The following is a 15,355-nucleotide window of genomic DNA, read 5'->3' on the forward strand; positions in this document are numbered from 1 at the left end:
AAGGCTTTTTTTTTATTTATTTCCCTTTTTACAGTACTTTATACGATAAAAAGGGTTGTTGACGAGATACTATAGAAAATATGATCTTATCTTGGAATAGTCATATATTAAGAATTTACCGCTTATTACAAGATGCGGAATACCTAGACCAAGACAGAAAAACCACCTATAATCTTTAAGCTTATAAAAAAGAATAAGTTAAAGTTATTTTTATTAAATTTATGTAAAATTATTATATGCTATTACCAGTCACTACTAACTACTGTCGTTTTAGCACTTTTCAACATAGAGATTATGTTTGAAGCGAATTGAAGCAATGTTGTCCATCTTGAAAGTGGACAAGTCTAATATATAGAACTATTTCATATATTTTAAGTGACAATAGTAGTTCCTAATATATAGAACTATTTCATATATAGATAACACACTACAAACAAATCAAACCCGAGACCTACTATCTCTTTAGACAAGATTTTTTCCACTTAAACTAGCATCATAACCAAAATATACAAAAGAGCATAACCTAACATGGTGAAAGATAAGCTTTTCTTCCTTCCACCAAATAACAACATAGATTCATCCTCCTAAGGTGGACATTGCTAGCTAATTCTCATACAATAACTTATTCACATATAATAACAATAGTTTTCATATCCAAAAACCCACCCATACATACAAGATGAAGATCAAAGTGCATAAATCCGATTCCCATCAACCTCAGAATTAGAGAACTCAGAATGATGCCAAGAAGCCGAAACACTCCTTTTCCCATAATCCTCCCCCCTTCTCTTCCTACTCATAGATCGCATCCTCTTAGACCTCACCACATAATAACTCATAGTCCCCAAAACACCACCCATAATAACCCCCCCAACAACCGTCACCAATATAGCCGCCCACTCATTCCTTCTCCCCACAACAATATAAGAAGAAGCCATAAACGCAACCGACGTACAAACCGACGCCAACCACATCAACTTATTAATAATCCCCACCACCCGTCTCTCCGCCTTCGTCTCCCCTCTAACCAACGTTATCTGCACCACCACAACCGCCAACGAAGTGAACAACGCTATCGCGTTGAACACGAAAAATATCTTAAACGACCTATACCCCGCCACAACTGCAGTCCCGTCGTCATTGTCACCTCCAGGAACCGTAAATATAGCAGCGAACGCAACTGTCGCGAATAGAACTGCCACGACAGTCACTGAGTTTGTCGCGTTGTTGATCCCCTCCCGGTGGAGCTTCCTCAGCTCTTTCGCGATCCCATGCACGTTCTTGTTCGTTCTCATTGTTTGCTCAAGCTGACTATGCACGTCCTGTTTTATTTGAGACACTGTTTTCCTCAGCTCGTCTTTCGGTTGGTTTAGTTCGTTGGCTTTCAGCCCCCCATACCTAAGCAGACAGTGTTTCATGTCGGATGAATCTTCAGATAACGGGAGCTCTTCCGCGATGTCAAGAGCGGTTTTGTGATCTCGTGTTAGCGCGTTCACGTTTGTGTCGCGTAAACGTAACAGCTCGTTCACAATCTCTACTCTTTTCTTCCTGGCAGCTACGTGTAATGCTGTGTTACCGAATTTGTCTGGAAGCATAACTATAGCTGGATCAGATTCCAAAATAAACTTCACCACTTCAATGCTCACACCCTTCACCGCCATATGAAGAGCAGTCTGCGATTTCTTATCAGTTCTACGAGCCAATTGCGAGTCCTTTTCAAGAAGAGACTTAACTATATGCAAATGACCCTGTCTTGCAGCTAAATGAAGCGCGTTTTTACCATTTGATCGTGAAATCTCAACTAACGCCCCATCCTTTGAAAGAAGTTCATTAACAACAGCCAAATGACCTCTTGTAGCAGCTGTGATTAGAGGAGTCGCGTTAGAAGGACCAATCGTTTTACTTAATCCAGGATCGTAATCCAGCAATACTTTGATGATTCCTGCAATGCAAGATTACTCGATTACAGTTCAATTCCATAAAAACGAAAGAAGAACAGTAGTAAGGCATGATTATATATATATACCATGGTGGCCCTGGCTAGCAGCGATATGCAAAGGATCAAAACCAGATCGATTCTTCTTCGAAATACTTTCCTTATTAGCATACTTCAAAAGTTCTATAACAACATCAAGATGACCTTTATCAGCAGCAGTAAACATTGCAGTCTCACCTAATTCATTAACCTCATTTACAACAGATGCTTGAATTTCAGCTACTTCTGCATCAAAATCTTCCTCACTTAGGGTTTCCACCATCTGAGAACGAATATCATTAAGAATCTGCCTCACAGCAATCAGATCGCCTCTTTGAGCAGCCAAATGGAGATCTGTATCGTTGTAACGACCGGTCACCGACTTCACATACTTCTTCTTCCCTGCTTGATCTATCCTTTTGCCAGAGTTTGATAGAACTAAGGCCGGTGCAGTCGAAGAAGACGGGGAAGGGGAAGGAGATGGCTCGGCCGTACTGTTTTGACTAGTCAATCCCTTCTCTAAATCCATATCTGCCAAACAGTATTCATTCATTGATTCAATAATCAATCGATGAAAGTATAAACAATGATTGCGTACCTTGATTGAGATTAGATGAAGCCATTTCCAAAACGGATAATTAGGTCAGAAATGAAGAATGAGAATTTGAAAGCAGTCTTTTGTGGAAAATGAAGAAGGAACCGAGAAGGAACCTTTCTCCAATTACACGACAAAAGCAGGAAAGCGGGTAGAAGGTCCTTTTATAAATGCTGTTGTGAAATTTAAAATTAATCAAATATTCAAAATAGGACTTATATTTTTGTTTTCTTTTCAAATTATACTCAAATTTTATAATATATAATAACAACACTTTCAATTATGTATAAAAATTAGGTATATTTTCATATTTAAAATTTTTACCATTTATTTCTTAGAATTTAAAGTATCAGTGACTGAGTAAGCAAAAGAGGCACATGTTTATTTTTCAATAAAATTATAATTTATTAATATATAATTAGAAGTTTTCCTTAAAATGGAATTGAATAATAATAATCTTTTAGTTGGGCTTGGGCAAAGGGGTTGAATAAGATATATTTTCTTGTTTGATTTCTAAGTGTAACTAATCCTTTGTCTGTTTGCCTTCACTGGTAGTTAAATTAGATTTTATTATTATTCAGATTGAAAATGGATCCTATAAATTAAATATATATTTTTTATATATATATAAAAGAAACTAAGCATATAAATAAAGTAAACAAATCTCAATGAGGAGTAATGAAAAACTTAAAAGATATTGGTTTATTTGTTTCAAAAAACTTAGTGGTTTAAAATATAAAAGAGAAAAATAAACAGAATTATCTCTATATTTTATATTATTGTTTTTATAATTAAATGATAAAAATTTGTGTTCTAAGTGAAAATTTATTAGCATCCTTAATTAGTGAGATGATAATGAATGGGTGAAAAATATTCATAAACAAGCATAAATAAATCTCTTCAAAAGAAATAACTAAGTTGGAATTCAATTCAAACATCAAAACAAAGTTACAACCAAAATAGAATGCTATGGTCAATTTCAAAACAACCAATAAATCCCATAAAACATGATTTTAACAATGCTTGGAATAATAAAACAAACAACCTACACCTTAATTGCAAACTTCCTCAATGGGTAATACATCTCCTTCTTCTTCTCCCTTTCAGTCTTCAATGATACCTACAAATAAAAAATAACCCATTAAAGATTATGTAAAGAAAAACCCTTTAATATCCCCTCATTAGAACAACCCATCAAAGACAACATTTGATCATTCATTCATTCATCTACTATGATTATTACCTGATGCTTAGTGAGACGCTTTCTAATAGCTCTGGTTTTCTTGGGACGAAGGTCGAGTGGCAAATACTTCTTGTTCTTGTAAACTTCCCTCAATGCAGACTTCTGCTTCTGTGAAACCACAGTCAGAACCTGAGCAATCGACAACCTCACCACCTTACTGCACAACAATAGCCAACAACAAATCAATAAAGACCCAATTTCTCTTATCTTCTTGTCAAAATATTAGAATCATAAGCAAATTACAGAACACTAGTGTGAAGATTTGATCAATAGTTTAATCAATTCTAAAAAAACATAACCAATCAATCATCATTTTTCGACCCTAACTATGTAATTATCCCTAATCCAGATATTCACCATCTGCTGGTGTTAGATTGTGATTTTAAGTGTCTCTAAGATTCAATTATTTTAAGCATAAGCCAAACACAGAACATTACAATGGAGAGCAGTTTAATAGCTTCATCAATTATGAAATACCATAACCAACCAATCATTATTTTTCAACCCTTATCTTATTATCCATAATCCAGACATTCATCTTCAAACTTATAGATGATATTTATAAATTGTTGCTAAATAGATTAGATGCCACAATTCAATACAGTGAATTCCAGGATCAGTTATCAAATAAGGCTTTCTAAATATAAACATCAGTTAACAAAACATACAAAACGGGGATTTATCAAGGGATGAATGATCCAAACTATAAGTATCCGTCTAATATGATTGGCTACCAAAATGTCGTAAAGCAAATACGATATTCAAAGCAAACGAGATAGAGATGAGAGAAATCGCGTACATCTTGGAGAGTTTGTTTGCGGCACCACCAGTAACTTTGGCTACGCGGAGGAGAGAGAGCTCGGCCTTGAGATCCTTGAGCTGAGCCAATAGGTCAGCCTTTGTCTTCTGTCTCAACTCATGGACCTTAATTCTCGCTGAAACATGATTTAGGTCAAATTCAAATACAAATTAGAAGGAGGAAAACAGTTCATTTCCATTTGAATAAACTTAGTTTCTTACCCATGGCGGTTGTTGAAGGATGCAACAGAAGCTGCTCTTTGCTTGCTTGACGAGAGAGATGACGGTAAGGCGAAAGATAACTAGGGTTTCCATCACTTTATAAGTAGGTCAGAGAATCAGACAGAAGGTTTACAATCAATTGGACTTCCTTTGGGCCTAGTGGGCCAAGTACCCATACCCATTTTTAATTATAAAAATATTGGGCTTTTTCCGTATAAGAATTTAAGTAAAAACAAATTTATTTTTAAATATATTATATTAAGAAAAAGCATTTATAAAATAAAATATCCTATATTTATTTTAAATACTAAATAATTAACCTACATTGTTATACCACATCTTTATTATACTTTAAACCAAGCAATAATAATATATGCAAGTTATATTATTTATTTTTTTTATCTTTAAAGTAGATTATTTATTAAGAAGAAAGCCCAAATGTCAGTTTATTTGAACACATGCCCATGGGTCAAAATTGAAAACCTAATTTTCTCATTTCATTTGATCCATAAACTTATTAATTATTATGCATGCTCGAATCTAGTTTATCAAATTAATTATTAGATGTCACATTGAGGCACTATTAATTGTCAATAAATAAATAAATAAAAAATACCAAATGATTCCAAATTTCTTCCAATCATATACAAACCACACGTATGAAATCCTATAATGGACTAAAAATTAAATTGTATTAAAGATGAAAAATAAATCTGACTCGAAAAATAATTAAACTAAATGATCGAATTTATAAAATCGTTAAACCGAACGATTCGGTTGGTCGGTTAAGTAGTAGTCGAATCGTCAAAACTTTGATGATTATTTTTAAGTGGTAATTTGTAATTGAATTTGGGAACTTTGATCTATTAAAAACCAATATTCATCTTAAAATTTCTCAGTGTTTTATAAATTTTAAGTATTATTTAGCAATATTTTTTACGAACGAATAAAATTAATCGAATTAATTCTTCTTACTAACTAATAAATTAAAACTAATGGTTTACAATTTTTTCAATCCAACCTCAAGAGTTTATTTGTACATTATAATTTATAAATCGACTGAACTGGGCAACTTACCAACTTACCTTTAGCCAGGTGTAATTCTGAATCATATATTTTTTTTTAAGATTAAAATCATTCAATTTAGCGTGGAAATGAAAATGTATAGACAATTGAACAAAACATAACTTACTTATCTCACACTTCCTCTATATTTGGTGCAAAATTAAGAAGAGGTTTTTGAGATGGCTAAGGTAAAAAAAACAATTAACCAATTTAAGGAGTTATAAAAATTCAAAATTTAAGTCGACATTTTACTAGTAATAAGCTTTTTATTTTGGTTTAACTATTTATTTTATTGTCAATATGTTTAAAAAATATATATATCACCAAACACACAAGTTTTAATAATAATAATAATGAAATAATACACAAATTAAATAGCATAGATTGAAACGTACCTTATAACACTGATTGATTTCATTGAAGATGTGGACGTTTAAATTTAAGAACAATGATTGATTTATTTTTTTAATTTTGACTTCTTATCACATGACCACGTATTCAAATTTTAATCATGATAGAATTAAAGAAATAGGTTAACTCAATTGAGAAATATATTAGATAGAGATTTTTTTTTTTTTTTAATTTGATTCATAATAAGTAAAAATATATGTAAAAGGAGTAATACTAACCACCAAGAATAATTCATATCACACAATAAAGGTTAAATAAAAATGATTTAGTTGACATTTATTTTATTTTATTTTTTTTTTCTTTTAACGAGAATCGAATATAAAATATTTAGTCATCCACCCCGTTGTCTTTAAATTGTGGTTGGCGTAAAATTAAGAGGTACATAACTTAACAAAAGTGCATTAATCATGTGTACTTTAATTTAAATTCCTTGAGAACACAAAGTTGAAAGAAATCAAGTGTAGCACATGATCTTTATGTGAGGATACAAATAATTCCTTAATTTCTGTTTTATGTGTGCTAATAACATGGGTTAACATATTTAAAATTGTAATTAGTCGGTTAGCTTGTTTATTTTATTTTATATTAAAATAATAATAACTAAAATTATGGTAACACACAAATACCATGTGGACAATTAAAGAATATCATTAATTAATTGAGGTCATCTTTGAATCTATAAGTAATAATATTATAATTTATAATTATTAGGAGATTGTATTAATTAATTAATTAATCTGTAAGACAATTTAAAATTTTAGTTTAAATCAAATAATAGCCACAAAATATTTGACTTTACACAAGTTGTTTTATCTTGAATAATTTGCAAGTGTTTTAATTAGTTTGATATTCTAGATTTATATTTATTTATTTTATTACATTATTATTTTATTCTCCGTCAATATACTAACCTACAACAAATAAAACATTTTAACGAGTTTTACTAAATTTTAATTTTTTTTTTTTAGTTAAACCAAAACATGAACATGTGTTTAATTACATTTTTAATTCAGAAAATATAATTGTAATTTCTTAGTTTAAAGAATGAAAAGTTAAAATTAATGAATCTTAATTAAAGATTTAAAAAACCATTCAAATGACAATTTGGTTGGGTTGAGGATGAAAGTTTATTTTTTAAACTTCTTTTTTATTCTTCTCATTCCTGTTGTATGTATGCACTTTACTCTCCCCGCATCTCTAAGAGCCAATATTGTATTTTTACATTATTTTAATTAAAATAATATTTGGTTAGCATAGAGGGTATTAATTAACCTGATCTACTGATTATAATAATTAGGTTAAACAAGTTGTATTATTATTAAAAACATCTTATTAAGATGGGTGACATATTAATAACACTAGTGGCCGGTGCCCTAAGCAAAAAAAATCATATATTTTATTAAATTAGTAGTTATGTTTTGTGTTATATTAAATTAATATAATAAATTTGTATTATTTTTAATAAAAAGTAATATAATTTAGTTGATTAAATGGTAGGTACAGGATTAAACCTTGTTACAACTAAATTTTTTATTTTTTCGATTTTATGTACCGTGTGGGAAGAGATCTAAACGGCCGCCTAGTTGGCCTTACTCACCCTAATTAGTAAGTTATTCAGCTAGTTAGGTTACATAGTTTATATGAAAATAATATGGCTTCATAATTGATTTACTCTCAAAACACCTTAAATTAATGTGGAAAATTATAATTACTAATAACATGCTAGCTTATCTATATATATATATAATGATGATTAATTTTTAAAGTGTCTGAATTACCGGGTCGAGAGCCGTGATTAATTTAGTATGTTTTAAACTTGCAACCTAACATAACAAGTACAACTCTTTAACCAACTAGGCTACAAATACTTTATATTTTAAATTCAACACCAAATTTGATAAACGCGGGACGTTTTAATATTAATATAAGTTCAACTTTTTAACTAATTAATCTATATATATATATAATGATGCTTAATTTTTAAAGTGTCCTGATTGCCGGGTCGAGAACTGTGGTTAATTTGGATACTTGGGTCGGATTGTGGGTTGACCCGTTTTTAAATTTAAAACGGTTAAAAATAAAATTAAAAATCCTAGAGGTATGTTTCGAACTTGCAACCTAACAAAACAAGTACAACTCTTTAACCAACTAGGCTACAAAGACTTTATATTTTAAATTCAACACCAAAATTGATAAACGCGGGACGTTTTAATATTAATATAAGTTCAACTTTTTAACTAACTAATCTATATATATATATAATGATGTTTAATTTTTAAAATGTCTGGATTGCCGGGTCGAGAGCCGTGGTTAATTTGGATGCTTGGGTCGGATTGTCGGTTGACCCGTCTTAAAATTTAAAACGGTTAAAAATAAAATTAAAAATGCTAGAGGTATGTTTCGAACTTGGAACCTAACAAAACAAGTACAACTCTTTAACCAACTAAGCTACAAAGACTTCATATTTTAAAATTCAACACCAAATTTGATAAACGCAGGAAGTTTTAATATTTATATAAGTTCAACTTTTTAACTAACTAATATATAATGATCTAATATATAATGATGTTAAGTAAATGGATACTTGAGTCGGATTGTGGATTGACCCACCCATAAAATTAAAACGGTTAAAAATAAAATTTAAAATGTTATTCGTAATTTTTCCCACAAATTTTTATATTATTACTCGTGCAAATGCACGGGATGCTAGTTTAATATAATTTTTTCAAATTATGTTTTTTTACGATGGTTTTGTAACAAGTTGGGGGTAAATTCACCAATGTGTTCAGGTATTTACATTGATTTATTGAATATTTTTTTATAAAATTGATGAATGTATGGTACACAACAACACAAACATTAATTAAAAAATAAAAAAAACTTATAATGCATCCTCTCCTACATGGAACGTGCTAAGTAAACGTTTTTTTTTTTCCCACAACTTTTGACCATTTCCCAAAATAATTAAATAATAAAAAGCATAATCATCTTTAATAATAATGCTTAATTCTCTTATTTATTCATGAGTGGAAATCGATCTGGAAACAACTTTTTATATATAAAATACTAAATCCTAAAGCTTGAACAAATCCACATGTCTAAATAAACATTAACAAATCTCAAAAAAAAAAAAAAAGTTCAAAAGCTACAAGATAACATATTTTTTGATAAAAGTTTTTGATAAATATTTTTTAAAGGGAAATAACCATTTCGTTGGTCCTTTTATATTTTACAAAAGATAACATATATAATAACATTAAAAATAATTGAATACAAATTATAATTTTATAGACTGTTTTGCTCATCCGGACATAGTTAAAGTTGCAGGAAAGTAAGGTATAAGATTTTTATGTTTTTTAAAATACACCAAATTCACTATTAACTAAACATTTCACGGATTTAATTTTTATTTAAAACGCTTTAAGTTGAAATAAAACTTTTGGGTCATACTAGTTTTATACGTTAACAAAATATAAATAAAAAATACATTATTTGAGATAATTCTAAAAGTTTACAATATTTGTTTAAGGACTTCTTTTTTTCAAAATTAATACAATGAAAAAGGCTTTAATAATATGGTCATAAAAAGGGAAAGTGACAAATGAGACTAAATAATTTGAATAAAGGAAGGTCGAAATAATATAAATAAAATGTGGTAATAGTTGAAACTTGCTAAGAGATATCCAGAAAATACAAAAGTGTCTATATTATTGAATTGCTGTGACCTATTTATTTACCTGGACAATAATGTCCCATTTCATCTATCCATCATGCTCATGCTTTCCACTTGTTATCAAATTAATCTAAAAAGCCCCCTAAACTAGACTAGATCGACATTTTATCAAATTTTAAAGGCAATCTAAACCAGATAAAAATTTTGACTTTTCAAAATATTTGAAGTTCTCATTTAGGGGTGTTCAATATTTGGTCTGAACCGAATATACGACCGAATTTGAATTCACCGAATTTGAATAAACCGAATTCGAATTTCATTTTCGGTTTTCGAATAGAATTTCAAACCAATTCGAATTCAAATACGGTTTTCGAGTTTGGATTTCAACTCGAAAAGCAAAAACCGAAAACCGAATTCATTTTTTATTATTTATTCTTCCAAACTTAGCTTAAGAAAAAGTTCAAAATAATCAAATTAGAATATTTTGAATTCAAAATTTAATAATAAAAGAAAATGTAAACAAAAGTACCAGAGGTCTAGTGGTAGATTAGTACTCTGTTACGGGTACAGACCCGGGTTCAATTACCGGTTGGTCCAATTTATTTTGGGTTATGCTAGTTCCAAAACATGAATTCGGTTTGAATTCAAATTATTCGAACCGAATATCGAATTCGATTCGGTTTTCGAATTGGCTAAAAAAAAATTGAATAAACCGAACTGAGGACCTCGAATAACCCGAAAACTGAACCGATGAACACCCCTACTCAAATCATCGCCCTATTAAAAATTTGAAAATTCAAGTTATAAGAAAATGGATTCACTCAGTCCAAACCGAACATTAAACCAATTCGAAATTGGTTAATATAGCAACGGATGAACCATTAAACTTAATGACAAATTATTAAGAAAAGAAAAAAATATGCATATAATTAGATGTATACCTAAACCTCTCTTTTAGTGGTTAATTAAGTTACATGTTTCAAAAATATAAATAATAATAGTAAAAGAAATATTTACACTAAATCATTTATATGCAGTTTATTATTATTTTTTATAATAAATTTTGACGTACAATTAAAATAGATTAAACCGACCAATAAAGTAAAATTGACTTTTTTTTTAAAAAAAATTCTCACTCACGTCAAGAATTTGATTGTAAAATTTCATTTCAACTAAACCGAAAGAAACAATAATTAGCACTTTAGAAGATATAGATAAAGCAATTCATCTTACAATTAAAAAAATCACCAATCATTTGGTCAATATAAGTGGATTGTTTTAATATTAAAAATATATATATATATATATTATAATAATTACAAAACCAAATTTAAATTATATATATATAAATTATATATATATATTATATATATATATATATATATATATATATATGTTAATACACAAAATTTTTATAGAGGGAAATTAATGTTAAATGTTTTGAACTTTTTCTATGAAAAAATTATTTATTAGATGAGCACATGTTTCATTATTAGATGACATAATTGAGTTATTTGTTGAGAAAAAATGAATAATGTGATTTTTTTTTTTTGCAAAAGAGATAAATGAATATTTAAGATGATATGAGATGTCATGTCTATAGAGTTCGTGCTAACTTAATTCCTATTTTATTTTTATAAAAACAAAAGGTTAAAACATTTTCAAATTATATTTTTATGCTTATATATGGTTTAATTAATTTCTTGAAACATAAAAGATATTTTCAAACAATAATAGTCATATTTAAATCACAATTCTTTTAAAATAATACAAGTATGAAGATTTATATTCCTTATCTTAAGAATATGTTTTCATTATTTATCACATAATATTTCAAAGAGTTATAAGTTATTGATCTATTTCTCTAAGGTTTCAGAATATATATAACATAATATTTGAATTGAAATGCTACTTTTCTACTAAAAAAATCTTCATTTTCCAATTCTCAATAACATTTTAAGATAATATTAATAATGTTGATCTATTAATGAAGAAGTGGAAGAATTCAACACATGAGCTCAGATTGTTTATAATTAATGTACATAATACAACATTTCAGATGACCCAAAGCCAGTCAAATGTGGCTATATATAATATCCCTTCTATCTTTCCAGTCCAAAATTTTAATTTGTGAGCAGTGATTTTAATGAAAATAATTGGTACATCAACTGGAATTAAATTGAGAATTATTAAATTTATTAAAATGTAATGTGTGTTAAATATAATGGAACTTTAACTTTTCATTTGCTCAATACAATGTCTGTTTATAAGACCTAATTCGGAATAAGTTTATTATAATAAACTTAGATTATTAAAATAATACTGATTGAGGTTGATTTGAGATAAATTCTATTTTTTTTTGTAAAATAAATAAATAAAATATATTAATATATAAATAAATGATATTTTAGTATTTCATTTAATAAATTGAGTATTGTAATTGATGAGAGATAATAAAATAATTTTTAGTTGAATTTTTATAGAGTTATAAGATCATTATTGTTTAATAATTGTTAGTAAAATATAAATGTGTGGGTGAATTTAACCGTGGAATTAATAGATTTTTTTACGAATTTATAAATTCTATCATCAATTCAAATAAGTGTTTGTGTTTTACTTTTTATATGTTGTTGCATTTTTTTTCTCTCCTTTGTAATTTGTGTTGTTAGGATTAACTAACTTTAATGTATATAATGAAATATACAATCACTTATAAAATTTATAATAAATAATTATTTAAATTTTAGTAAAAAATATATATATATATAATGGAGTAAATTAAAAAAAATAATAATATAATTGTAATAGACTAAGTTTATTTAATGTAATTCATATTATTGATGCAATATAAGTTAACAAGTAATGTATTATAAGTTATAATTGAATTAAAATAATAAAATAAGAGAATAATATATTTAAATAAAATAGTTAATCATATGTCAATATGATTTCTGTATAATTATGGTTCAATTTAAATTTCATTTCACAAACTAAACTAAAAAAAATAATATAGTTAATAATATGAAATTATATTATTTACAAATTTCTTAAATTTATAGCCTAATTTCATTAGGTCTTGATTGGTGGGATTATTTAAATACTTTCAGTAAGGTCTTGATCGGTGGGATTATTTAAATACTTTCATTAATGTCTTGATTGGTGGGATTATTTAAATAATTTCAATCTAATCAAATATCATTTTATTCAAAAAAAAAATTCATTTAATCACTCAATTAATTAACTAAAATATTAAAATATATTTTATTTATAAAAGTATATAATTATTTTTTTATTATATATTAATATCATTCAAGTCTTTTTAATTATTAAAACAAAAATATCTACATTCTCAAATCACAATAAATTATTATTTTTATTCCAAACAAAACGATAGGAGTAACCAAATGCTATTATTTTCATTACAAACTTTATTAATAAAGAAAGTACATATTATTCTATACTAAACTTATACAACAAATCTGGCTTAAGCAATATTTTTTAAACGTGGACACATCATTTCATAAATTTAACAAAATTAAGTAAAGTTAACATTAATAACAATTAAAATTATCATTAGTTTTTTTTTTAAAGGTCAACTTAACCAAAGTTGTCATTATTTAAAATAACACAAAGCTTCAAAGAATAGATAAAGCATAATTTGCTTAATTTGTTGAAGCAAATCATATCTCATCTTTATGAGATTGTGTTGTCAACAACATGGTGTTTGTGATTTTAAATATTTCACTAATACATAATTTTACAAAATAAATAAATAAAATTCAAAAACACGTGAATTTGACTAGAAAAAACTTGACATCTTACTCATTTATAAGCTCCGTTTGATGTTTTAAGTGTCGACTCATAACTTAGTGGTAGAACACATATATTTACGGTAATGAGTTATAGTCTTCAACACGGACCATTTAAAAAAATATATATTTAAAATATTATTATTAAATTTAAAATTTAAACATTAATATTTAAGTAATTCATTGTACAACAGCCTACCCTCTTTTTTATGAAATAATTTTTTTTGAAAAAATCCTAGAAAAGCAAAGATCAAACAAGATCACATATGGAAGTGTGAATTTGACCTTTTGCTGTTACCATTTTCTTTAATCTTATTTGACATTTTTGAAAGTCGGGATTCAAAATCATATAATTTTCTTTCCAATATAAGAGGATATATTGATTTAGGTAATTAATTAAGGATTTCACTACTGCACTAGATCAGACCTCAAGCATTGTGCTTGATGTAGACCTTACTACTGTATAATATATATATATGATAATTTGAACATGGATAATTCTTTATTACTTCGTATTTAATTATAGAATATTAAAAAGCTTTTATCCTTCAAACAAAATAAAATTATGATATAAAATGTTTAAATGTAGCAAGTGACTGCCTTAATAATTGGTTTATCAATATGTTATTATATTTCCATTAATTGTGTGGTGTCTTTCATTATGAAAGGTGTGAAGGAATATATGATTATTATCGCATATAAATATATATATTGCTTAACAAGTCAAATTATGATATGCTTTTTCTTTAGCAAATGTTTTAATATTCTTAAGAAAATAATTACATATATAATGGTATCTTATCTCTAAATTCCCCCACTTATTAAAGTTATTAGTATAAGCACATGCCCGACAGTTTGGTACAATTAACCACCTTATTTAATTATTTTTAATATATTTTAATTTTTTTAATTTAAAGTTATAATATTATATAGTTAAAAATTATAAAACATCCATTTTATTTGAGAAGGGATGACAGTATATAATATATGCTTGAATTTTTTTTTTTTATTAAATAAAATTCGAATTTTTAATAATATAAGGCATATTATAATATAAATATAATATATCGGTAAAATATTATCAAACTATGATAAATTGTATTGTGATAATATCAATATTATTATATATATTATACTATTTTTCTTATAAATTTAATTTAATATCTATATATATTAGATATAATTTATATAACTCAAAATATATTATTCAATAAATTTCCCAATATCCTACTATGATAAAATATATTATTCAATACAATCTCCCTATATTCTAAAATGGTTAGAGAAATTTATTGAAGGATATATTTTAAGTTATATAGATTATATCTAATATATAAATATTAGATTAAAAATAAAAAAAACTAATAAAATATAATAATATAATATTGATATTACCACAATACAATTTATCATATTTAATATAATATCTTACCGATATTTTTATATTAACATAATATTTGTATTTTCTTAATTAATTTATCATTTCTAAAAATAGCAATTCTTTATATATTTTTTAAAAATATTTATATACATTACACATTTTTAAAACATTCAACTGTATTTG

The 15,355-nt window shown here is 26.9% G+C and overlaps 2 protein-coding genes across 2 annotated transcripts; both read right to left on the reverse strand.

The window, feature by feature from the left end:
• Positions 1-479: 479 nt before the first annotated feature.
• LOC124932713 (ankyrin repeat-containing protein ITN1-like) lies at positions 480-2,697 on the reverse strand. Its single transcript, XM_047473379.1, has 3 exons — positions 2,574-2,697; positions 2,027-2,506; positions 480-1,942 (listed from the first exon to the last, which is right to left on the reverse strand). The coding sequence occupies exons 1-3, from the start codon at positions 2,596-2,598 to the stop codon at positions 687-689; spliced, it is 1,761 nt and encodes a 586-aa protein (XP_047329335.1). The 5' UTR covers positions 2,599-2,697; the 3' UTR covers positions 480-686.
• A 768-nt stretch (positions 2,698-3,465) lies between these two features.
• On the reverse strand, positions 3,466-4,964 carry LOC124931531 (60S ribosomal protein L35-like). Its single transcript, XM_047472016.1, has 4 exons — positions 4,834-4,964; positions 4,613-4,748; positions 3,814-3,970; positions 3,466-3,690 (listed from the first exon to the last, which is right to left on the reverse strand). The coding sequence occupies exons 1-4, from the start codon at positions 4,835-4,837 to the stop codon at positions 3,616-3,618; spliced, it is 372 nt and encodes a 123-aa protein (XP_047327972.1). The 5' UTR covers positions 4,838-4,964; the 3' UTR covers positions 3,466-3,615.
• Positions 4,965-15,355: the final 10,391 nt, after the last annotated feature.

This window comes from Impatiens glandulifera, chromosome 3 (assembly GCF_907164915.1).
Source record: "Impatiens glandulifera chromosome 3, dImpGla2.1, whole genome shotgun sequence".
NCBI lineage: Eukaryota > Viridiplantae > Streptophyta > Magnoliopsida > Ericales > Balsaminaceae > Impatiens > Impatiens glandulifera.

What these genes read in the sequence shown, in the direction of transcription:
- LOC124932713 (XM_047473379.1), bottom strand. Translation starts at nt 2,598, where the DNA reads ATGGCTTCATCTAATCTCAATCAAG. An exon ending in TTCATCTAATCTCAATCAAG is followed by an intron (nt 2,507 to 2,573) that starts GTACGCAATCAT and finishes ACTGTTTGGCAG; the next exon opens with ATATGGATTTAGAGAAGGGA. An exon ending in TGCTAGCCAGGGCCACCATG is followed by an intron (nt 1,943 to 2,026) that starts GTATATATATAT and finishes CTTGCATTGCAG; the next exon opens with GAATCATCAAAGTATTGCTG.
- LOC124931531 (XM_047472016.1), bottom strand. An exon ending in GCAAACAAACTCTCCAAGAT is followed by an intron (nt 3,971 to 4,612) that starts GTACGCGATTTC and finishes ATTGTTGTGCAG; the next exon opens with TAAGGTGGTGAGGTTGTCGA. An exon ending in AGCGTCTCACTAAGCATCAG is followed by an intron (nt 3,691 to 3,813) that starts GTAATAATCATA and finishes TTTTATTTGTAG; the next exon opens with GTATCATTGAAGACTGAAAG.